Genomic DNA, 24,516 nt, shown 5'->3' with positions numbered 1-24,516 from the left:
CGGCCCCGCCGCCGCCGCCGCTCCAGCTCCCCACCCCGGCCTTCAACCACCCCCCCCTCCCTCCCTCCTCCCGCCCCGCCCCGCCCCGCAGCGGCGCCGCCGCCAATCAGCGCCCGTAGAAGGGAGCGGTCGCCCAATGGGGAGGCGGCGGAGAGGCGCTGCTCCCGCCCACCTCGCGGCACCGCCCGGATGGGCAGGCGGGGGGACCAATGGGCGCGCGGGCAGCCCTCGCGCTCGGCGCCGCCAGGGCCAATCAGGGAGGAGGAGCGTGAAGAGCTGCGGCTCGCCCCCCACACCCCTCTGGGCGATTTGAGTGGCATCGCCTTGGCCCAATGGCGCGCGAGCCCCCCACCCACCGGCGTCCGCCAATGAGAGGGGCCGGCGCGCTTGAGTGGCGGCGGCGCACACCAATCGCCGCGGGGCTGCGGCAACGCCCGCCTTCGCGGCCCGCAGCGGTTGCCATGGCAACGGGCGCCCCAAGGCCTCCAGTGCGAGGCGAGGCCTCGACACGGGCCCGGGGGGACCCGGTGACCCCCCAGATCACCCCGGGGGCAGAGGGCGCTCTGAGGGGGCCACACCGCGGCGGGGAGGTGTTCTGGGGTAGTTCTGAGGGAGTTCCTCAGCCTGGTTTCCCCCCCCCCCGGAGCATCGCAGGGCCCGCCCTGGGCAGCCACACGCCCTGGGGATGGTGATGCTCCTGAAGGGCCCCGCGGGTCCCCAGAGCCACTTGGAGCCACCTCAGCAGGGACATCTGGTGGGAGTAGTGCCCACTCTGATGTCCTGGATGAGACATGTGGGGGTACTGCCCAGGCAGGGGCTGCCCAGTGCCAGATGCCCCTGGGGAGGGAGAACTGGAGCAGGATGGGGCTCCCCAGTGCCCAGGCAGAGCTGGCACCCGGGAGGTGTCACAGCCACCTCCTGAGGGCTGTCCCTGGCTCTGGATGGCACCAAAACAGTCTCCCTATCCTTGGGTCGTTCCAAGGCTGCTGGTCATGGATGACCCACCAGCCAGTTTGAGTTTGACCAAGGAATCAAGGATTCCGTGACTTTGGAGAGAGTGAGAAGCTGAGGGAAAGGCTGTGAGTCTTCCCAGTCACCTCACCAGGTATCCAAGGACCTTCTCCAGGCAGCCAGGGGCTCCCAGGCCGGGTTTTTCCACTGGATCTGCAGGAGAGGAGGTGGAAAAGTGCTCCTGTGTCACCTCTCTGGGGTGCTCAACCCCTAAAACCACCCTTAAAACTCCTTAACTAACCACAGTGCAGGGCCAGTGTTCAAACCTGCCATCTCCGAGCGGGTTATTCACCCCTTCCCACATTCCCACACGGATCCCTGTGGCATTCCTGCCCGTACCTGATCCAGATTCCTGCCCAAATCGGTGCCAGCGCCCACGGGGGGCAGGTGGGAGGCTCAGGCAGCACCACCCCTGCCTGCAATTCCTGCAGCTGCCAATCCCAGGCACCCTTTTCCCTGCCCCAGAAACCTGCCCGGGACAAACAGGATGCCAGAGACAATAGTTCATCCCTAAAAAAAAAAAAAAAACACCACCACATGTTAAAATCGGCGTGGGCTCCGGGCTGGGTGAGGTTTCCCAGACTGGGGGTGTTTTCCCAGGCTTGGGAGAGGGGGAGGACAGGCTGTGTGTCCCCCCAAAAGCTGAAGAGCCCCAGTGCTGAGGGCTGGGATGCATCCAGGGAAACAGGGACAGCAGGGAGCAGCCGGAGGATTGTGTTCAGGAGGCTGGAAGTGCCCGGATCCGAGCGGTTTTGGGTCATGGGTTTGCTCTGCCCCGGCTGCTCCCCGTCCCTGATCTCCTCCCGATGGAAAACAATCCATGGAACACCCATGGGAGCCAGGGCGTGGTTGAGCCACAGCCGGGAATTTCCCCAGGCACGGCCCCACGGGGAGCAGAGCCCCCCGAATTCCGGGCTGCCCCTCAGCCCACGGCGCCCTGGGGGGGAGATTTGGGGTTCCCTCCCGCCCTCATGCTCCCTGGGTTGGAGATTTGGGGGTCCCTCCCACCTTGATGTTCCCTGGATTGGAGATTTTGGGGTTTTGCCCCCCCCAGCCCACCTGGGCGGAAGATTTGGGGGGTGCTGCCCACCCTGATGCCCTCTGGGGGGGAGGGAGATTTGGGGGTACTGCCCACCTTGGGTTGGAGATTCTGGGATTCTGCCCACCCTAAATGGGAGATTTTGGGGTGTTGCCCCCCCCCCGAAGCCCCCTGAGGGTTCACAGTGGGGCTGAATCACTTCAGGGCTTTATTCTGGTGCCAGTTCCCCCCCCCCTGCACCCCACGAGGGAAAAGAGGGTCTCTCAGCCCCCCCAAACCCTCCCCAGTGCCATGGGCAGCTTCCAAATGGGAATCCGAGCCGGGCTGTCCCTCAGGGGGTATTTTTAGTGTCCCCCAGGACTATTTGGGGCCTGGCAGGTGTCCCTGTCCCTGTGCCCAGCCCTCCCCCACCCCGTGCTGCTTTAGGGGGGCACGGAGCCCCTTCCCCACCATTCCCGTGGGAAAAAACGCTGCAGAGCCCCAGAGCTTAAAGCAAATCGGGGAGATTTGGGTGCAACCGGTGAGTCACCGGAAAATTCCACGCCGGGAAAAGGCAGGGAATGGGAGTGGGGGCAGGGGGGGCTGTGCCCCAGGGGTGGGATCACCCGGGATCCTCCAGGAGCCCCTCACAGGTCTCGTGTCCGCCCCCACATTAATAATAACGAGGCAATAATTAGGCACTAATGAGGGAGAAGGGATTTGTCCTTCCCACTCCTTCCCAGCTGGATCCAGCCACAGCTCAAGTTTCCCTCCCCAATTCCTGTGGGGTGGAGGGTCCCCGATCTCACCCGGCGGGTCTTTCCTTCCTCGCTGCGTTTCCTTTGGAAACAAAACTGACATTTATGGGGTTTTTTGTTAAATCCCAATCCCTAAGGATCGGGCATTTCAAGCCACCACAAGGGGGTCCAGCAGAGGGGTCAAACCCTCCAGAATCACCCCCCCTTGCTGAACCCCCCCCCACCCTACAGACCCTCCCCACCCAGCCCAGAGACCCCCCCACCCACCTTGGGATCGCCCCCTTCCCAGGAACACCCCACCCTGGGACACCCAGCCCAGGGACCCCTTCGTTTTGGGACCACCCCACACCCTACAGACCCTCCCCACCCTACAGACCCCCGGCCTGGGGACCCCTTCACTGTGGGGTTATTCCAACCCTGGCACACCCACCCCACAGACCCCCCCCGACCCCTCCCCTGCCATCCTCGCTCTTCCTTTGCATAGCCACGCCCCCGTATCGATTTTCTCCTTATAATGCACATGACCACGCCCCTTCTCGCCGTAGCCACGCCCCCAGCTCGCGCATTCGCGATCCTGCAGCGCCCCCTGCCGGCGGCCGCGGGGCAGCGCGTGGACCCCTCACGGACCCCCCCCCCAAACACGATGACACCCCCGAAACCGGGACGACCCCACCCTGAGCCCTCCCAAACCCGGGACCCCCGCCCGGGTCCCCCCCAAACCCGATATCCCCCCCCGGGGACACCCCCGAAACCGGGACCACCCCACCCTGAGCCCCCCCACACCCGGGACCCCCGCCCGGGTCCCCCCCCAAACTCAGGACCCCCCGCTCTGACCCCTCCCAAACCCGGGACCCTCCCTGGGGACACCCCCAGACCAGGGACCCCTCCCGCCCGGGTCACCCCCAGTCTGGGACCCCCTGAGACCCCCCAAATTCTACCTCTCAGAGCCCCTTCTCCTTCTTGGGGTCCCCCACATCCCAAAGAGCCTCCCCATGGAGCCCCCCCCAATTCTAGCGATGCCCTCCCCCAGTCGCAGGGACTCCCCTCCCTTAGGACCCCCCCGTCCTGCTATGGGACCCCCCACCCCACCCCTCTGAACCCCCCCGCGTTGCCCCCCCAGCCTGGGGGTCCCCCCGGGACACCCCAAACCGGGGAACCCCCCCCATGGGCGCCCCCTTCCCCACCTCACTCCCTGGTGCCCCCCCAAACCCTGCTCTGGTCACCCCCCCGTGCAGCCACGCGCCCCCAAAGGTGTGCGTGTTCCCCCCAAAACACGAGTGACACCCCAAATTCTCCCCCCGCGCCCCTCGGATCCCCCCACTCCCCTCATCCATCCCAGCTCGGGGGGTCTTCGGGGGGGGGCAGACGTTGATGGATGGACCCCCCCGGGGCAGGGCAGGGGGAGCAGCTGGCAGAGCTGCCCGTGTCCCCTCGGGGGGGGTCCCGCAGATGTCCCCGCAGCTGAGACCCCCCCCCCAGACCTTTTCTGTGCCCCCCAAAGCCCCTCAAGCTCCGGGAGACCCCCCCGGTGCCCCCACATCCCCTGTGTCCCCTCCCAGGACGGACCGACTGCCCCGGACCTGCCCCCCCGCCGTGGGTGACAAAGGCTCGGTGGGACCCCCCACCCACCCCGAACCCCCAAAACAGTCACCCCGCGGACCCCGGGGATGGGGCGCGCCCCAAACACCCCCCTCCTTGAGCCCCCTTCTGCCCCCCGGGGGTGTCCGGCCCCCCATCGTTTGGGGGGGGGGGCTCTGTGTCCCCGCTGTCCCTTGGGGTGGGGACCCCCGGCCCCCCTCCCTCCCCATCCCGGGCAGGCGGAGAACAAAGAGGAGGAGGAGGAGGAGGAGAAGGAGGAGGAGGAGGAGCGCGAAGGCCCCTCTGGGAGCCGGGCGGTGACAGCTGGTGCCCCCCGAGTGACACGGGGACAAAGGGGCCTCTGCCGCCCACGGACCCCCGGACAAAGGGGCTTCACCTCCCCCCGGGCCGCGGGGCTGGGGGGGCTCGAGTGGCACTCGCGGAGGGGATCCGGGACACGCGGGGAGCGGGGGCGTCCCCGGGACTCTGCCACACCCCCCCCGCGACCCCACTGCGCCCCCAAACCCACACTGACCCCACAGCTGGGAGGCCCCACCCCCAAAATTCAGCGTTTGTGCCACCCTGCGCCCCAAATCCTGCCAGGCTGGGGCTGCACCACCCCCAAACCCTGGCATCCCCAACACCAGTGACCCCCAGTCCCATGGCACCCCAAACCCTTGTCACCTCCAGTCCCATAGAACCCCCAAACCCTGAGACCCCTAAAGACAGCGATTCCCAAACCCGGACACCCCCAAACCCTTGTCAACCCCAAACCCTTGTCACCCCCGATCCCAAATCACCTCCAATCCCATGGTACCCCAAACCTTTGTCACCCCCAATCCCATGGCACCCCAAACCTTTGTCACCTCCAGTCCCATGGGACCCCCAAACCCTGATGCCCCCAAACCCAGTGCCCTCCAAGCCCGTGTCACCCCCAAACCCACATCCCCCCTTCCCTTGCCCCATCCCCACCCGAGCTGGGACCCCGAGCCCGTGGGGAGGAACATGGGGGGGGGTCCGGGGGTCCAGGGGACCGGAGTGGGGGGGGGTCACACAGCCAGGCCGGGGGGTGCCGAGCCGGAGGGGTGTGGGGGCTGTTTTGGGGTGCCCATATCGGGGGTCGCAGTGCCGGGGGTGCCCGTTTTGGGGGTGCCCGTGCCGGAGGTGTCTGTGCCGGGGGGTGGCTGTTTTGGGGGTCCCTGTGGTGCCCGTTTGGGGGGTGCGGCAGGGGCGGGGGGGGGGGGATTCATTAGCGGGGAGGGGGCGAGAGGTGGTTCCAGCGGGCGCGTTGATGGATGGCCCGGCCCCGTCCTGTCAGCCGGGTTTTGTCTCCCGGCCGGGGGGAGGACGGGAAGAGAAAGGGAAAGAGGAGGGGAAAGAAGCCCCCGGGGCGGGGAGGGGGCACAGGAGCCCCCCTCGCCTTCCCCCGGGCTGTCGCGGTGATGGATGGCCCGGCCGGGGGGGCCGCGGCGCCGGGGACCCCCCTCCTCTGGGGTCGGGGGGTCCGAGCAGCCCCCAGAGACCGGCCGGGGGCTGCACCCCCCTCCTGGCCACTCTCAGCTGCACGATGAGCCCCCCAACCCCCCCGGCTGAGCCCCCCCAGCTCATCACACCCACGGGTGCTGCCGGGCTGGGGGGGCTGCACCCTAAGACCCCCCAAAAATAACCCCCGAGGCTTTTCCCCTCTCCGGTGCCCCAGCTCTTCCCTTCTCCCTATTTCTGCCCCTTTCCAAGGATCTGGGGGACCCCCCCAGAGCCCGGAACCCCCCAACCGGCTCCAGCTGACCCCCCCCCCCCGTGAAGCTGTCGTGTCGCCCCCGGCTCCCCCCCCGGGTGACACATCGGTCCCCGAGTGCTCCGGGGCATCTGTCGGCCCTTCCCGTGTTGTTTTAACGAGGAAATTCCGAGCCCGCGGAGCAGCTCCGGCGTCTCTGCCCCCGGGGGGGTGGTTTGAGGGGCTCCGGGGGGGCAGGGGGTGCCATCCCGAGTCCCTCTGCTGTCCACACCCCACTGGAGACCGTGGGAGCGGCTGCTTGTCCCTAAAAATTGGCTGAGAGGGGCTGGAAGGGGTGAGGAGGGGGATGCAGAGAGACCCGAGCAGGGGAGAGGGATGGAGGGATCCAGGGATGCAAGGAGAGAGGGATGGAGGGATCCGGGGATGCAAGGAGAGAGGGATGGAGGGATCCGGGGATGGAGGCACACAGGAAGAAATTAGGGAGGGATGGAAAGCAGGATGGAGGGAGGGAGGGATGCAGGAAAGGATGCAGGGATGGAGGAAGGGATGAACAGAGGGATGGAGGGATGCAGGAAAAGATGGAGGGAGAGGTGGAGGGAGGAAGAGGGAGATGCAGGGAAGGATGGAGGGAAGCAGGGATGGACGGAGGGATGCAGGAAACAATGCAAGGATAGCTGGAGGGACAGAGGGAGGGATGGATGGATGGATGGATGGATGGATGGATGGATGGGGGGGGATGCACGGGACACACAGGGACTCCGGGGGGGGTGATTGGGGAGGGTTGGGGCTGGTTGGGGGGCAGCGGGAGGGGGGCACGGGCCGCCCCCCAGATGGTGGGGCCGCGGGGCCGCCCCCGCGCCGGCTCCCGGCTGCGCCCGGCAGTTAATGGAGCGAGCGGGATGTCAGGGATGTGACGGGAGCGGGAACGCGGGGACAGGGCCGGGACAGATGGAGGGACCTTAATTGGTAATTAAATCCCTCCCTGGCAGGTGAGATGGAGCGGCAGCCGGGCCCCCGGGGGGGCGGGGGGAGGAGGAGCCGCTCCCCGGCACCATCAGGGCTGGGGGGGGGGTTGATCCCCATTCCCAGCCCTGTCCCATCCCTTTGTCTGGAGCAAACCCAGCCCTGAGCCCCCCCAGGGCCGCGGACCCTCCTCTGCAGCCTGGCAGGCCGGGGACAGCCAGGGAGGGGACAGGGACACACGGGGGACAGGGACCTGCAGGGGACCCCAGAGATTTGGGGAGTGGCTCCTTGTCTTGGACTGTTTGTCCCTGACATCCACTTGTCCCCCCCGATTTGTGTCTCCTCTGTTCATGTCCCCTCCATCCATGTGTCCCCCTTGTCCCTGTCCCCTCTCTCCCCACGTCCCCCTGGTCCTTCCATGTCCCCTTTTTCCATGTCCCCTCCATCCCCACGTCCCCCTGGTCCTTCTCCCGTCCATCCACGTGTCCCCCTCGGTCCATGTCCCCTCTTTCCATGTCCCCTCCACGCCCCTGGTCCTTGTCCCTGGTCCGTGCTCCCTCTTTCCACATCCCCTCCATCCCCACATCCCTCCATCCCTGCATCCCAAGGGACACGGGGCGCAGGCGGGGGGGGGGGAGTGGGCAGAAAACCCACCCAAGCCCCCCCATCCCACCCCAGCAGCGGGGAGGGCCGGGAGTGTTTTATCTTCCCGTCATTGTCTCCCGGGAATGTCCGGGATAATGGGAACAGCGATCGGGCGGCGCCGGCCGATCCTTCACCCGCCATGGGGAGGGATATTCATAAGGCCCTAAGGAAGCCCCAAAAGCTGGGGGGGGCCTCCACTGGGTGGTGGTGGTGGGGCGGTGGCGGGATATGGGGTGGGGGCACCGCCTGACCCCATTGAATTCCCCATCAACCCCCCCCGCGGGGTCTCTGCCCTCTGCCCCCGCCGGGACCTGCGGGGCGGGCCGGGGGTCCCGGGGGGGGTCAGGGGGGGTCAAGGGCCGGGGGCCGAGCGACCCCCGCGGCGGGGGGGCGTTAGTTCCAGGGATAAAGGGGCTTTATGGCCGGACCCCCCCACGCCGGATGCCTTCGCTATGGAGACGGGGGTGACGGTGACCCCCAGACCCCCCAACCCAGGACCCCCCCCCGTCCTCACGGAGGGACCCTCCGCGCCCCCCGGCTCCGCCCGCAGCCAGCCGGGAGCGGCAGGCACCGCTTAATTAGCCCGTTAATCACCGTTAGCGGGGTAATGAGGGGCTCCCCCAAGCCCGGCTGTCTCGGCGCGACCCCCGGGGGGGGGGAACCGAGGGGGGGGGAGAGCTGGAGCCGGGCTGGGACCCCTGAGTGAGGCACCCGGGGGTCTGCACCCCGTGAGCCCCACGGCTGGGGGGGACAGGGATGGGGACAGGGACAGGGATGGGGATGGGGACAGGGATGGGGACAGGGATGGGGAAGGGGATGGGGATGGGGACAGGGACAGGGATGGGGAAGGGGATGGGGAATTGGATGTGGACAGGGACAGGGATGAGGACAGGGATGGGGACAGAAATCCCACACAGCCCCCCCCGGCAGCCCCACAGGAGACGGGATCCCCCCCAAACCCCACGGGCCAGGAGCCCCCACAGCCCCACAGCTGCATCCCATGGGGTCAGAACCCCCCACAACCGGGTCCATAGGACCAGGAGCCCCCACATTCCCCCCCCCAGCTGGATTCCATGGGGTCAGGAGCTCCCACATCCCTCCAAGTGGATTCCAAAGGGCCAGGAACCTCCAGCTCCCTAGGGATGAGGGTCTCTGTACCCCACGCCCACCACTGGTGGGGACAGACCCCCACGGCTCCACCGCCACCCCATTGGGGACCCCCCTGTCAAATTAGGGACTCCCCCTGCCCCATTGGGACCCCCCCTGCCCCACTGGGACCCCCCCCACCCCATTGGGGGTCCCAACCCCGGCCTGGGGGGTGGTCCCACAGCAGACCCAGCCCCATAAGCAGCTGTGACGTGTCGGGGGGGGTTGGACAAGACCCCCCCGGGGACCAATGTCCCGTCGTGACGTCAGAGGGCGTGGCAGGCCCCGCCCCAAAGATGCCTGGAGGGGGCGGGGCTCCAGCCCTGCCCAGCCCAGTACGTCCCAGTAGAGCCCAGTAGGGCCGGGGGGGCGATGCGGGGGGTGATTAATGGAGGGCCATCGCTCACTGTCCGGCGGGGCGCGGGGCCCCCCCGCGCTAACGAGCGCCAGGAATAATGAGCGGTGTCAGTCGGCGGCCGCCCGCCTCGGAAAGTCATTACAGGCGTCACCGCCGGCGACACCCGGCCATGAATCAACTGCTCTGCTATGAAATTAAAATCCAATCGCCCCCCGCCGCCCCCCCCGGGCAGGGCTGTCAGCACGGGGGGGCCGCTCGGCCCTCCCCTTCCCCTCCAGGGCCGCCCCAAGGACAGGGCGTGGAGCTGCAGCACCCCTGGAATCACCCTCGGGGGGTTCAGGGGCTCCTCTTCTGCCCCCTAAATCCAGAGGGGTGGGAGAACTGGGTTTATTCCTCAACAGCCACCCCCCAAGGGAGGGGTTTCTGCTCCCCCCCCCGCCCAGGGCCACCCTAAGGACAGGGGGTCCCACATCCCTGGGATCACCCTTGGGAAGTTTAGGGGCTCCTCTGCCCCAAAAATCCAGATGGATGAGTGAGAGAATTCATTTGTATCCCAAAATCCACCCCCCCCAGGAAGGGCTGCCCCGCCCCAGGGCCACCCCAAGGCCAGGGCATGGGGGGGTCTCACATCCCTGGGACCACCCTTGGGGGGTTTAGGGGCTCCTCTGCCCCAAAAATCCAGATGGATGAGTGGGAGAATTTGCTTTATTCCCCCAAATCCACCCCCCTCAGCGAGGCCAGGGCCACCCAGCAGCACCCCTGGGGTGTGAAGGGGGGGCTCTGGGGGGCAGGAGCCCCCCCCTGCCCCTCTGGGGGGGTCACAGGTTGATGCCCATGAGGTTGACGGGGCGCCCTCCGTAGCGCTTGGAGATGTCGGCCTCGATCTGCAACACACACCAGGGGCTCAGGGCGGGCAGGGGGCAAACGGGGGGGGCCTGAGGGGTCCCCCCACCTCCCTCACCAGCTTCTGCAGCTCCTTGGTCTTCTCCAGCAGCCGGTCGAGTTTGGGCTCCAGGGACCCCTGCTCTGCCAGGGCCTCCCGGCGCTTCTGGGCCATCACCTCCTTCTTGGCCAGGAGCAGCTCTGCCTGCTTCAGCTTCTGCTTCAGCAGCTCCGACACCCTCTCCACGTACCTGGGGGGCACAGCCAGCCCTCAGCCCCCCCTGACAGCCTGGGGACACCCCCAGACACCCCAGAGACACCCCCAGCCCAGGACACCTCCACCTCCAGATGAAACCTGGGTGCCATCCCCAACTCAGGGCACCTCCAGAGCCCCTCCAGTGCCATTCCCACCTCGGGACACCCCCCCCCCCCGGCCCCCAGGACCCCTCCCCATGCATGGTTGGCACCTGGGCGAGGCGAGGATCATGCAGAGGTGCTGGACACTGCGGGAGCAGAGCTGTGCCAGCACAGCCCGGGCCGTGCCCAGCAGGGAGCCCATGTGGGCGCTGGTCTGGCCCTGCAGCAGGGCCGGGGCCAGCTGGAGCTGGCTCATGGCCACGATGTCGGCCTCGTCCTCCATCTCCACCAGGCGCTGGGCCAGGAACAGCTCCAGCTGCGGGAACGGGACGGCTGCAGCCCACCCCACATGTCCCATCCCACCCCACATGCCCCATCCCACCCCACACCCACCTCCATGGACCCCATCCCACCCCAAACCCACCTCCATGGACCCCATCCCACCCTACACCCACCTCCAGCTGCCCAATCCCACCCCACTCCCACCTCCATGGACCCCATCCCACCCCACATCCACCTCCCTGTGCCCCATCCCACCCCATCCTACCTCCACGTGCCCTATCCCACCCCATCCCACCTCCATGAGCTCCATCCCTGTCCCTGACCCCACTGCCACCCTACATCCACCTCCAGGTGCCCCATCCCACCCCACACCCATCTCCCCTGCCCCCACACCCACCCCCATGGACCCCATCCCACCCCACACCCACCTCCATGAGCTCCGTCCCTGTCCCTGACTCCACTACCACCCCACTCCCACCTCCAGTGCCCCATCCCACCCCCTCTCACCTCCCTGTGCCCCCCATCCCACCTCCAGTGCCCCATCCCACCCCCTCCCACCTCCCTGTGCCCCATCCCACCCCCTCCCACCTCCCTGTGCCCCATCCCACCCCACACCCACCTCCATGAGCTCATCAATGAACTGGTTCCGTGTCTCCGGGTTTTCCAGCACCGTCAGGGCATCAGAGCCACGGGCAACCCCCTCCTCGGGCACTGGGGGAGTGAGGGGGGCTGGGATGGGACCCCATGGCCCCACGGGGGGCTCAGGACCCCAACTGGCCCTGCCCACCCAGCACCCAAAGGTCCCCATCCAGCACCATGTCCTGCCCTCTGCTCCATCCCCAAATCCCTCTGGGCACTCCCAGGGGCACTGAGGGATTTGGGGGGCAGGAAAAGGACTCCCCACCCCAGCTCAGCATCACCCCATGGCACTGTCAGGGGGCTCAGGACCCCAACTGTCCCTGCCCACCCAGCACCCAAAGGTCCCTGCACAGCACCCTTCCCTCTGCTCCATCCCCAAATCCCTCTGGGCACTCCCAGGGGCGCTGGGCAGGGGGCACAGGGTGTGGGGGGCACTGCCTGGCCCCCGTGGGACCCCCCCAAGCCCTGCTCACCCTCAGCACCAGCCTCCAGCACCGTGATCTGCAGCTCCTCGTCCCCTCCGGCCCCCCAGTCGATGCCACCCTCCTGCTGGGACACAGAGGTGACACTGGGGTGGGGTGGGGGGACCAGGACACTCCCAGGACACCCCCCAGGACACCCCCCAGGACACCCCTCAGGGCCCTGGAGCAGGGTCTGATCCCGGGGGGAACAGCCAGGGGGGGTCACAGGGCTGGGGACTGGGATGCTGTGACCCCCCAGGGCTGTTTGGGGGGGTTTGGGGGCTGTTTTAGGGGTGTCTGGGCTGTTTTGGTGGGTGGGAGCTGTTTTGGGGAGAAAGGGGCTGTTAGGGACGATTTAAGGGCTGTTTAGGAGGGTTTGGGGGCTTCTTTGTGTGGGTTGGGGGCTGTTTTGGGGAGAAGGGGTCTGTTTGGGAGGGTTTGGGGGCTGTTTAGGAGGGGTTGGGGGCTGTTTAGGAGGGTTTGGGGGCTGTTTGGGAGGGGTTGGGGGCAGTTTGGGAGGGGTTGGGGGCAGTTTGGGAGGGGTTGGGGGCTGTTTAGGAGGGTTTGGGGGCTGTTTTGGGTGGGGTTGGAGCACTTGGTGACATGGGTGGGGCCGGGACACCCCCAGGCCCTGGAGCAGGGCAATCCCAGCCCCGGGGGGGTGTCACACACCTGAGCACTGGGCTCCACCGTGATCCCCCAGTCGATCTCCTCGCCCCCCTCGGCGGCTCCTCCATCCCCTCCCGGGGGGGGATCCAGCGGGAAATCCCCCCAGTCGATCTGTGGGAAGGACCCCGCTGAAACCTTTTGGGAGGGAGGGGGAACAGCCGGAGCCCGCCGAGGCCCCGCAGAGGAATTTGGGGTCCCTCGGAGGGACTGACCGTGTCCTCCCGGGGCGGCTCCGGCTCCTCCTCCCGCAGCTCCGGCCGCTCCACCCGCCGCGGCTCCCGGCCCGTCCGCCACTCCTGCACCGTGGTGTTCCCGCGGGCACACACGTGCCTCAGGAGGGGCACCACGGCCTCCGAGGGGCTGGGGGCATGGGGGGGACACCAGGGATTGGGGGGGATCATCCTGAGGCAGTACCACCTCGGTGGGGCTGGGGGCATGGGGGGGACAGCGGGGATTGGGGGGGATCACCCTGAGGCATCACAGGGTCACCGGGGCTGGGGACACCACGGGGACAGCTGGGATGGGGGGGATCATCCTGAGGCATCACAGGCTCAGCAGGGCTGGGGACACCATGGGGGGACAGCGGGGACTGGGGGGGATCATCCTGAGGCATCACAGGGTCACTGGGGCTGGGGGGGATCACCCTGAGGCAGCACCGCCTTGGAGGGGCTGGGGACACCACAGGGACGGCAGGGATGGGGGGGGACAGCAGGGATGGGGTGAGGCAGCACCGCCTTGGAGGGGCTGGGGACAAGGGGGGGACACCAGGGATGGGGGGGGATCATCCTGAGGCATCACAGGCTCAGCAGGGCTGGGGGGAACAGTTCCAGGGAGCTGGGGATGGGGAAACCACCCTGAGGCATCACAGCCTCATTGGGGCTGGGGACACCACAGGGGGACATCAGGGATGGGAGAGACCACCATGAGGTGTCACAGGCTCAGCAGGGCTGGGGACACCATGGGAGGGACATCAGGGATGGGGGGGGACCACCCAACCCCACCCGGAGAGCCCCAGACTGGGGGGGCAGGTCCTCGGTGGGGACAGGGGGCAGGAGGAGCTCTCCTTGGGGGTCTGTCCCCCTGTCCCTGTCCCCTAGGGTCTGTCCCCCTGTCCCTGAGGGTCTGTCCTCGAGGGTCTGTCCCAAAGGGTTTGTTCCTGGGGGTCTGTCCCCAAGGGTCTGCCGTCCTGTCCTTGTCCCTCAGGGTCTGTCCCCAAGGATTTGTCCCTGGGGGTTTGTCCCCCTGTCCCTGAGGGTCTGTCCCCAGTGGGCTGTCCCCAAGGGTCTGTCCCCCTGTCCCCGAGGGTCTGTCCCTGTGCCCCTGTCCCCGTACCTGTCACACACGAAGCCCACACAGGCCTGGTAGAGCTCGATGGCCTCCCCCAGGTCCCCCACGGCGTCCCCGACACGGGACAGCAGCGAGGGCAGGTCCTGCACCAGGGCCAGCAGCTCCTGCCGCACGTTGTCACCCTGGGGACACCGGGGGACGTGTCACTGGGGGGGGACAGGCAGCCAAAGCCCCCCCTCGGGGGGCTCTGGGGGCAGGACGGGGACATGGGGGGGTGTGGGGTCACCACGGACCCCCAGCTCCTGCCCTGGGAGTGGGGACACCACAGGGACACCACGGGGACACCACGGGGACACCATGGGGACACTGCTGCCAGTCTGAGCCCTCCCAGGACAGATGGGGGGGTGGGGGCTGCTCTGGGTGGGAGGGGGTTGTCTGGGGGTGTCAGGGGCTCTTTTGAGGGGAGGTTGGGGGTGGGAGGGGGCTGTTCTGTGGGGTTTGGGGCTGGTTGTTGAGGGGTGGGAGCTGTTTCGGGGGGAAGGGGGTGTTTAGGAGGGTTTGGGGGTTGTTTTGGGATGTGAGGGGCCTGTTTTGGTGGGTGGGGGGTGTTTTCAGGGGTTGGGGTCTGTTTTTTGGGAGGTGGGAGCTGTTTTGGGGAGATGGGTCTGTTTAGGAGGGTTTGGGGCTGTTTCTGGAGGGTTTGGGGCTCTTTTGGGGTGGGAGCTATTTTCAGAGGGGTTGGGGGCCATTTTGGGGGGGGCTGTTTTCGGGGATTGGGGGCTGTTTTGGGGCAGGCTGGGGGCTGGTTTCGGGGCTGTTGGTCCCCCCCAGGCACTCACAGTGATTCCATACTGTTTGCAGGAGGCCAGGAAGCGCTCCCTGAGCTCGGCTGCTCCCACCTGACACTCCTCTTCCCGCCGGGAAAAGTCCTGCTGGGCCTGTTGGCACCTCCCGAGCTGCCTCCGCAGGGACGGGATCTCGTAGCTGATGCTGCGGACCAGGAGGCTGGAGAGCTCGGCTGGGGGGGCACCCAGGGCAGGGGGGGTCACCCAGGGGGGTCTCAGGGCATCCCAGACCCCTCAGAGCTCCACCCCGGCGGGATTTGGAATTCCAGCACATCCCGTCCCTTCCCCATCCCAGTCTGGGGGTTGGATCCCACCCACCCGTGGGGGGCCTTGGGATGCCCCAGACAACCTGGGGGTCCCATCCCATCGTGTCCTGCCCACCCCATCCCAGGCTGGAGCCTGAATTCCATCCACTCACACGGGCCTTGGGGCATGCCAGACCCCTCAGAGCTTCATCCCGGCGGGATTTGGAATTCCAGCACATCCTGTCCCTTCCCCAGCCCAGTCTGGAGATCCCACCACCACCCCCAGGGTCCCTCCAGAGCCCCCCAGCCCCCCCTGCCTTACCCAGGTAGGTGTTCTCCTTCTCATAGAGGGCCACGATCTCCTGCCAGTCCTGGGGGGAGGAAGAGCAGGATGAGGAGCGTGAGGAAGAAGAGGAGGCAGAGGATGATGAGGAAGGTGAGGAGGAAGAGGAGGGAAAAAAAAGGAGGAAAAAAAGGAAAAGGAGGAAAAAAAGGAGGAAAAGGAGGCAGAGGATGAGGAGGGTGAGGAAGGGGAGGATGGTGAGGAAGGCTGAGCCCCCCCAGCCCCGTCTCACCTTCATCCGCTGGGATGAGTAACGGCCAAAGAGGTTCTTGGTGGAGGCCTCGGTGCCCTTGAGGATCTCCACGATCCTCAGGCAGTGGAAGTAGTGCAGGTCTGGGGTGGGGGGGTGGGCTGGGATCACTGGGAAGTCTGGGATCACCCCAGGAAGTCCAGGGGGTGTCACCCCCTCCCAGCTCAGCCCCAACTCCCGACTCCACCGACTCCCATCTCCCGGCTCAGGGGAGACCAAACCCCCACCAAACCCTTGGGAACAGGCTCCCAGCCCGTCTCCCGGCTCTCCCAAGGGATCCAGCCCCCTGATGCCACTCACAGGATCCCTCCAGGAGCTGCTTGATCTCCTGGTTCTCCGGCATGTCCTGGATGGCCACGTCGATCCGCTGCCGGATGAGCTGCACTTGGCTCTGCCACTTCAGGCTGCAGTGGCGCCTGTCCACGAGCCAGTCTGGGGACAGGGGGGGACAGGGGGGGACAGGGGGTCACCTGGGGGGGCACAAGGCGGGGGTGACCCCCCCAGACAGGCTCCAGGGGCGGGAAGGGAGCACAGAGCCTGCGTGTTCCAGGGGGAGGAACGGTGGGAGGAATTCCCGGCTCGTTCTCAGGTGTGGGAGGGGAAAAGGGGGCCCCGGGGGGGGGGGGGGGGGGGGGGAAAAGACAGGGAGGAATTCCCAGATCTTCTCCAGGTCTGGTGGGGAAAGGGGGGATTGGGGTGGGGGCCAAACACTGGGATGAATTCCCAGGTCTGTGAAGGGCTGGAGTGGAAAGAGGGGAAGCCAGAGTGGAGGGTCAAACACTGGGATGAATTCCCGGCTCCCTCCCCGGCTCCGGAGGAGACAGAGGGGTCCCCAAATCCCGGGATGACTTTCCCACACCGCACCCAGGAGTTTGCTGGTCTGGATGTCGATGGGCACGTTCCGGTAGTCCTGGGGAGGGACCTGCGGGGGGGACACGGAGGGAGCGGGGCTGGAGGAGCCCGACCGGGATCGGCACCGGGAGCAGCACCAGGATCGGAGTCGGGGGGGGACCCCCTGCTCCAGCGCCCGGGTACGGCCTGTCCCCGCTGCCCCGAGCCTGGGGCCCTTCCCCGCTCCCTGAACGCGGCCCTGGCCCCGCTCCCGGCCCCCTTCCCGATCCCGATCCCGTCCCGATCCAACACCTCCATGTCGCCATCAGCGCCACTTCCGCCTTCCCCCGCCGCAGCCAATCTTCTGCCTCGGCGCGCGCCCCTCAGCCAATCAAAACGTGTTCTGTCCAAAGGGCCCGCCTCCTCACCAATCAGAACGCGGCATCCCGGCGGCAGCGCCACGTGCCGGCGTCGCGATTGGCTGGAGAGGGGAAGGGGCGGGTCCAGCCTGGACCAATGGGAGCACGGGGTCTCTCTCTCGGAGGGTCCCGATCCCGATCCCGATCCCGCTCCCGGAGGAGCCCCAGGACAGAGCCGGGAATCCCCCAGGGAACCCCCACAGCCGCCCCTCACGGTCCCAAGCACACCCCAGATCCAGGGGGGATCCCCAGGTGTCCCCAGAGCGGATCCCGGATCCCTCGGGGATCCCAGATCCCTTGGGAAGCACTGGATGCCCCAGCACAGAACCAAGATCCCCTCGGGATCCCCAGAGCCTGCCCTACATCCCTGGGGGATCTCTGGGGGGGTGTCCTAGAGCAGATCCCAGATCCCTCAGGGACCACTGGATGTCCCAACAAGGAACCCGGGATCAGTTCTAACTCTTCCCCATGGACCCATGAGGGACCTGGGATCAGTTCTGACTCCCCCCCCCGGGATCTGGGATCACTTTTATCCCCTCCCAGGAATCCCCAAGGGACCTGGGATACCCTCTGCCGTTCCCGTGGGGATCTTGGCTCTGCGCTTCTCAAGGGATCCGGGACGTGCCACCCCCAGGTCCAGAGCCGGGGAGCCACCAGCTCGTCCCCACGCGGGGACACGTCCCGTGGGGACACACCCCGTGCGGGGACACCCCGTGGGGAGCAGCGGGAGGCACGAACCGGCCCCGTTTCGGCCGATCCCACCGGCAGCCGGAGCCTTGGACCCCCGGGCTGCCCGACCTCGGGTCCATGTGCCACCTCGAGGCCGTCGGGGCGGCGACACCGGAGCTCCCACGGCCAGCCCGGTGCGGTGGCGGCCACCCGGGGCCACTCAGAGCCACCCGGGCGGTGCTGGCACCGCTCCCCGTCATGAATATTCAGCCCAGCCTGGCCCGGCCCCGCTGTTTGCTCCGGCAGGAGGGGTTTGGGCGCGGGTTCACCTTGACGGGAACACCGGGACGGCGGCAGGTGAACGGCACCTGCCCGCGCCCCCCGGCCGGGACACCCCCGGGACACCCCCGGGATACCCCGGGCGTGGGAGCTGCAGGTACAGGGACGGGGTGTCCGAGGTGGGGACGGGGTGTGGGAACCCCGGGGACACCCCTGGGACACCCCGGGGACACCAGTCGGGGGTGGTCCCACCTGGCTTTGGCACGGGGGGGGCGTGGGGGGACACAGGGGCCACCACCCCACTGGTGGCCCTAATTTTTGTGACCTCGCCCCCATTTCCAGCGAGGACAAGGGGGTGTTTTATCCCCCCAAATTGATGCCAGGGGGTGACAGTGGGGAGGGGCCGGGCAGGGGGCGGGGGTGGCCCAGCCCCGCGGGGGGGGACACGGGGCTGCGCCGACCCCCGGGATGGGCACAGGGCGCCGGGAATCCCGTCCCTGCCCGCGGCCAGGGAAGCCTTTGGCTCCTCCGCCTTCCTGGGTTCCTGCCCTGGAGCCACGCGCGGCTCCGGGAGCCTTCCCGGATCGCTGGAGCCTTCCTGGAGCGTTCCCGGAACATTCCCAAGCCTTTCCAACGCTCCCGCCCGTCCCCTCCAGCGAGAGGCAACCCCAATCCCAGGGTGGGACCCCGGCCCCTCCCCAGCTCCCACCTGCTCCCAGTTCCTGTTCCTGTTTGCTCACCGGGCTCCCTCCCTGCCCCGCTACACGTGGCTGATAAGGCACCTCCCGGGCGCTGCCAGCGGCCTTTTCCCGGCGCTGCGGAATTCCCAAGCCGTGGAGCATCCCCTCCTGGTACCCGCGGGGTGCTCCCCCATCCCCGATCCCACCGGGGAAGCACCGCAAGCGAAGCCAGCGCCGGCTTCCATCCCTCTGGAATCACATCCCGGGGGTCCGAGGAACGCCCCCACACACAGGAGGGAGCACGACCCCCCCCAAATTCCCGTTCCAGGATGGCCGACAGCCACGGCTGGTGGAAGCTGACGTTCCTGAGGAAGCGCCAGGCAGCGCCCACGGTGCTGTACGAGACCCCCGACGGCCCCGCGGCCCCCGGGGGGGACACCCAGGAGGGCACCGGCCCCGAGGGACCCCCCGGCTTCGCCGCCCGCCTGGAGAAGCTCGTGGACAAGAGCACCAAGGGGAAGCACGTCAAGGTCTCCCACTCGGGGCGCTTCAAGGAGAAGAAGAAAGTCAGGGCGACGCTGGCAGAGCACCCGAACCTCTGCGGGGCCGCCGAGAGGGAGGAGAAGTGACCCGGCGGGATGTCACCCTCCGGCCCCCCCGGGAATGCCGATCCACGCGGCCCCGGGAGGAGAGAGGACTCGGGATGGGGTTTATCCCAGGGAGAATCACGGACCCGGGATGGTTGAGCCCGTCCCTCCCACCGCCCCTCCCCAGGCTGACTGGTTCATACTGGGATGAGGACACTCCCCCCGAGCCCAGAGCCCACCCAGCTCTGCCCCCATCCCATTCCCGATCCCGAGCTCCCAGTCCCACGCCGTGTCCTTGCCAAGTCAGCCCCAAAACTCGGGATGTGCCACTTCCCTGCCCCGCTGGGCCAGTCCCCCCGGAGCTGCCTCCACGGGGGGCTCCCGGGAGGAGCAACATTCCTCAGGGAATCGCTCCCCGCTGCTGGAAGGGGGGAGCCGACCCCGGGGGGCTCCTGCTGGTTGCTGGGGGTGTTGGAAGCTCTGGCACCTGCTGCTAATTAACTGCTGTTAATAAACCAGGGAGAGCTCAGCACATCCCTGGATCCAGCCTGGCAGGGTGGGGGGGGCTCTGGATCCTTCCAGGACTCGAGTGGGAGCGGAGCCATCCCGGGGAATCCCTGACCCCGTGGGGGTGGAAGCAGAGGCAGCTCCAGGGAGAGCTCAGCAGATCCCTGGATCCAGCCTGGCAGGGTGGGAGGAGGGCTCTGGATCCCTCCAGGACCCCACTGGGAGCGGAGCCATCCCGGGGAATGCCCGACCCCCTGGAGCAGGGACGCGGGGGGATTCCAGGGACACGGGGGGGTGCCCGCGGTGCCCTCCCTGCCCCGCAGGGCGCGGCCGTGCCCCAACTCCGCAGGCTCCGAGCACTTCCCAGCTCTGACAAAAGCCCGGCGGGTGCCAAGTGCCCGTTTCCCGGCCCGGGGGCAGTGCCAGGGCCGTGTTTGCTCTCAGGCTGCTCTTTGTCCCGGGAAGGGAGCGACGAGGGAGAGGAGGGAGGAGCCCGTGGGATCATTAACGCCCATCCCGGGGGGTCTGGGCTCGGGTCCTGCTCCTCCTGCCGGGACTGGGGGGGGGTCCCAGCCCCTTCCTGGGACACCCCCTGTCCCCTCCTGTGCCTCTGTCCCCTCCTGTCCCTCCCAGTGCCGAGGGATGGGCACGACTGGGAGGGGCTGTGACAGCCCCCCCCTCCCCGCACCAGGGTGGGAACCACATTTGGGGTGGCTTGGGGTCCCCCAGACCCTCCCTGGGGTGGTTTGAGGCTCTTCAGGAGCAGGTTTGGGGGTTTTGGGGGGGGAGGAGCTTTGAAGGGTTTTCGGGGTGGTTTTCAGGTCTCCAGAACCTTTTTGGGGGGACTGGGGGCTTTTTTGGGAAGGGGGGGGTGTTGAGGTTCTTCAGGGGTGGTTTTGGGGCTCCTTAGGGTGGTTTGAAGGTCTCCAGATGATTTTTAAGGGCGGTCTGAGGTTCTCCAGGGACGCTTTTGAGGGGTTTGGGGGCTTTTTAGGGGCGGTTTGATGTTCTCCAGCTCCATTTTGGGGTGGGTTTAGTGGTTTTTACCCTATTTGGGGCCAACTGAAGCTGGTTTTTATCCCACTTTGGGGTCCCTGACCCCTCTTTTCCCAGTGATATCCACATGTGGTTCCCACCAGGGGAGCACAATCCAGAGGCTGGGATGGCAAACACGGAGCAGGGAAGGAGGGGGAAGGTTATCAGGGCCTGGTTTCACTGGGATGTGACCCAGTGCCGGCTCCAGGGCCGGGATTCCCGGCTGTTCCAGGAGAGCCCGGCCCCGTGTGGGTAAAAATTAACCCAAAACCTCCTCGGGGACATCCGGATGGGATTTTTCCAAGCTCAGCTGGAGAGAGGGACAGGGGGAGGGTTGGGGGGGATCCCACAGCGCTGGGACAGAGCCCAGGGGTGACACCGGGGTGACATTAATGAGGCAATTAAACAAGAGCAAGAATACCTCGGGAACTGAGCACATTCCATGATTCCAGCTAAAACAGGATTCCAGCTAAAACAGGATTCCAGCTAAAACATGGAGCACAAGCAGTGGCAGTGGCAGGACTGGTGCTGGGGCAGAGCCAGGGGTGACACCGGGGTGACATTAATGAGGCAATTAAACAAGAGCAATAATACATTGGGAATTGAGCACATTCCATGATTCCAGCTAAAACACAACTCCAGCTAAAACACGATTCCAGCTAAAACACAGAGCACAAGCAGTGGCAGGACTGGCTCTGGGACAGAGCCAGGGGTGACACCGTGGTGACATTAATGAAATAAATCAATTAAACAAGAGCAAGAATACACTGGGAATTGAGCACATTCCATGATTCCAGCTAAAACACGATTCCAGCTAAAACACGATTCCAGCTAAAACACGATTCCAGCTAAAACACGATTCCAGCTAAAACACGGAGCACAGGCGGTGGCAGTGGCAGGACTGGGGAGGGGGGCGGATCACTGGGGTCACAACTGGGGTCTCTCCACAATCATGAACACGATTAATTAACCCCCAGCAGCACCGGATGCGGACGAAGGCGCCGGGAATTCCCGGGGGTCGGATGCGATTCCCAGCGCCCCACGAGGGGCCGGTGGGGGGGTGGCTCTGGCACAGGGGGCATTCCAGAGCGGGATCCTCAGGGGGAGAAGCGCTCGTAGACCCAGTCCCCGTGGCCGGGGTGGGTCATGGCCCCCAGCGGGGCCGAGCGATCCCGGAGCCTCCGGAACACGATCCGGTCGTGCAGCCGGTTGGTTTGGCCCTGCCAGAACTCCACCACCTCCGGCTCCAGGATGTACCCACCCCTGGCAGGGGCACACGGGGCGTTAGGGGGGCGCAGGGGGTGAGGAACCCCCCGCCTGCAGCCCCCCAGGACTCACCAATAGTGCGGTTTGGGCACCGGCGTGTCCCGGAATTTCTCCTCCAGCTCCGCGTTCCTCTTCCTCAGGTACTGCGGGAACGGGGAGGGGTGAGGGGGGCGCTGGACGGGGCAGCCCCTGGTGGTTCCCTCGGGAAGGGCGGGCTCACCTCCCGGTCGGGGATGACGGAGCTCTGCCGGCTCACCACGGCCCCGATCTGGCTGCTCCGGGGCCGGGAGTAGAAGTAGCGCTCGGATTCCTCCTCCGGGAGCCGCCTCACGGAGCCCTCCACCCGGACCTGGGGCGGGAACGGCGCCTGAGAGCCGGGACACGGCTCCCGAGAGCCGGGACACGGCTCCCAGGGGGCTCCCGAGCGGGGAACAGCCCATTCCATGACTGCTCCCCCCAAAACACAGGCACCACCATCACCTGGGACCTGGACAACAGCTCCAAAGGGGCTCCTGAGCAGGGAAACACCCCATTCCCTGACTTTCCCACCCCATTCCCTGCCTTTCCCACCCCATTCCCTGCCTTTCCCACCCCATTCCCTGACTTTCCCACCCCAAAACACGGCCACTCCCCATCATGCCTCACCCTCAGGGGGTGGGACCCATCCGAGTGTGACCCCCCCACGCTCCATGGGAGCCCCAGGATCCCCCTGGACACCATTCCAAGGAATCCTCTGTGCTCCCCCCACCCCCCAGGGGACCCCCCCTCACCTGCCGGCTGAGGGGCTCCCAGTAGAAGACGAGGGAAGCGAAGGGATTGGACTCCTGGGGGGAAGGGGAGGGAGCTGTCAGTGCTCCCACAGCATTCCCAGCTCCAGAAATCCGGGATACCCCGGGATCTGCTGCAGCAGGAGGTGCCCCCACGGGGTGGGCACGGCCTTGACCCAAAACGGGGCTGTTTGGCATCACAGGGTCGGTGCAGAGGGGCTGGGAAGGTGCTGCCACCCTGGGGAACCCCCAGAGCCCACCCAGCACCCCCAGAGCCCACCCAGCACCCCCAGTGTCCCCCCAGCATCCCTGGAACCCTCGAACCCTCCCCCCTGTGCCCCCAAAGCCCCTCCAGCACCCTCAGAACCTCGAAGCATTCCCAGAGCCCCCCCAAGGGCCCCAGTGTCCCCCCAGCACCTCCAGAGCTCCCCCAGAATCCCCAGCACCCCCAACCCCCCTCAGCACCCCCAAAGCCCCCCCAGCACCCCCAGAGCCCCTCCAGCACCTCCAGAACCTCCAAGCACTCCCAGAGCCCCCCCAAGAGCCCCAGTGTCCCCCCAGCACCCCCAGTGACCCCCCCAGCACCCCAAAAGCACCCCCAAAACCCCTCCAGCCCCCCAGAGCCCCCCTAGCACCCTCCAGCACCCCCAGAACTCCAGAGCACCCCCAGAGCCCCTCCAAGAGCCCCAGAGCCCACCCAGCACCCCCAGTGACCCCCCAGCACCCCCAAAGCCCCCCCAGCACACCCAAAGCCCCTCCAGCACCCCCAGAACCCTAGAGCACCCCCAGAGCCCCTCCAGCACCCCCAGAACCCCTCAGAACCCCCCAGAGCCCCCCCAAAACTTCCCCCCAAGCCCCCCCCCCAGCCCTCACCAGCTCCCTGCCCTTCCTGCTCTCGTGGTTGGTGAAGAAGCGGAATCCGTCCTTCCCGAATCCCTTCAGCAGCACCATCCTGGCCGAGGGCTTCCCATCCCTGGAAGGGGGGGGTGAGGACAGGACAGGACCCCCCCCAAGGCCAGGGGACCCCCGTGTCACCCCCCTCGGTGTCACCTGGAGCAGGTGGCCAAGCACATGGCGTTGACCTCCCCGATGCCCGGGCACTGCCGGGCCTCCTGGAACCAGGCTTGGAATTGTTCTATGGGATCGTGGGACACCAGGTGCTGCTCCTCGAAGGCCTGGGGACACGGGGGGACAGGTGTGAGGCGCGGGGGGACACGCCCTGGGGTGGGGGGACACGGGGGGGTCCCGCTGGATGCAGGGGAGGGGGTGACACCCACACGGGGGGAGCTGGGAGGGGAAGGAGGGGGAACCCCAGGGCTTTGGGGACAGTCTGGGGGGGGTCACCCATGGTCTTGGGGACAAGTCAAGGGGTCACTTGATATCTTGGGGACAACTTAGGGGGTCACCAGAGGTCTTGGAGACAACCTGGGGGGGTCACCTGAGGTCTTGGGGACAACCTAGAGGGTCATCTCAGGTCTTGGGGACAGTCTAGGGGGGTCACCTCAGATATTGGGGTCAACTTAAGGGGTCAACAGAGGTCTCAGGGACAAAGTAAGGGGTCACTCAAAGTCTTGGGGACAGCTCGGGGTGGGGGGTGCCCTGGCCCTGGGGTCACTGCCAATACGGTGGGGGGGTCCTGAGGGCCTTGGGGACATCCTGGGGGGGGTCACCCTGGCTGGGGGGGGTCCCCGTGCCTTGGGGACACACTGGGGGGGAGGACTGAGGAGGGAATACCCCGGCTGGGGGGTTCTCTTACAGAAGGGGGGGTTCCCCGGGCCCTGAGGACACCCTGGGGGGTCCCCCCAGCCCAGCCCCCCCGTGTCCCCCCTGTCCCACCTCGGTGTCCCCCCGGTATTCCTTGCGCAGCCCCTCCAGATCCATCGCCACCGACCCGGAGGGGCCTCCCCCGCGCCGGGGGCGGGGCCAACCGCGGCCGCGCCTCCATTCGACAGCCAATAGGAAGCGGCGGAGCTGGGAGTGCTGGAAGCCGATTGGAGGAGAGGG

The 24,516-nt window shown here is 67.1% G+C and overlaps 3 protein-coding genes across 4 annotated transcripts; 1 reads left to right on the top strand and 2 right to left on the bottom strand.

Annotated features, from left to right (window-relative positions):
* Positions 1-9,899: 9,899 nt before the first annotated feature.
* CDK5RAP3 (CDK5 regulatory subunit associated protein 3) lies at positions 9,900-16,886 on the bottom strand. Its single transcript, XM_027719698.2, has 14 exons — positions 16,616-16,886; positions 16,337-16,394; positions 15,773-15,904; positions 15,455-15,555; positions 15,202-15,250; positions 14,629-14,807; positions 13,835-13,971; positions 12,715-12,862; positions 12,506-12,613; positions 11,846-11,918; positions 11,353-11,444; positions 10,562-10,767; positions 10,174-10,345; positions 9,900-10,096 (listed from the first exon to the last, which is right to left on the bottom strand). The coding sequence occupies exons 1-14, from the start codon at positions 16,619-16,621 to the stop codon at positions 10,031-10,033; spliced, it is 1,527 nt and encodes a 508-aa protein (XP_027575499.1). The 5' UTR covers positions 16,622-16,886; the 3' UTR covers positions 9,900-10,030.
* PRR15L (proline rich 15 like) lies at positions 16,593-19,463 on the top strand. Of its 2 annotated transcripts, none has more exons than XM_027719701.2 (2): positions 16,593-17,827; positions 18,679-19,463. In XM_027719701.2, the coding sequence occupies exons 1-2, from the start codon at positions 17,199-17,201 to the stop codon at positions 18,977-18,979; spliced, it is 930 nt and encodes a 309-aa protein (XP_027575502.2). In that variant the 5' UTR covers positions 16,593-17,198; the 3' UTR covers positions 18,980-19,463. The 2 variants fall into 2 exon arrangements, with proteins under 2 accessions (XP_027575502.2, XP_027575504.1); XM_027719703.2 differs by lacking the exon at positions 16,593-17,827 and adding an exon at positions 18,137-18,521.
* Positions 19,464-20,897: 1,434 nt separating this feature from the next.
* On the bottom strand, positions 20,898-24,429 carry PNPO (pyridoxamine 5'-phosphate oxidase). Its single transcript, XM_039389732.1, has 7 exons — positions 24,349-24,429; positions 23,563-23,687; positions 23,386-23,485; positions 22,516-22,569; positions 21,966-22,094; positions 21,818-21,888; positions 20,898-21,742 (listed from the first exon to the last, which is right to left on the bottom strand). The coding sequence occupies exons 1-7, from the start codon at positions 24,391-24,393 to the stop codon at positions 21,577-21,579; spliced, it is 690 nt and encodes a 229-aa protein (XP_039245666.1). The 5' UTR covers positions 24,394-24,429; the 3' UTR covers positions 20,898-21,576.
* Positions 24,430-24,516: the final 87 nt, after the last annotated feature.

The sequence above is a fragment of the Pipra filicauda genome, unplaced genomic scaffold (genome assembly GCF_003945595.2).
Source record: "Pipra filicauda isolate LSUMZ 115617 unplaced genomic scaffold, ASM394559v2 scaffold760_size305172_pilon, whole genome shotgun sequence".
In the NCBI taxonomy this organism is placed as follows: domain Eukaryota; kingdom Metazoa; phylum Chordata; class Aves; order Passeriformes; family Pipridae; genus Pipra; species Pipra filicauda.
This window is presented reverse-complemented; position numbering and strand designations above follow the sequence as displayed.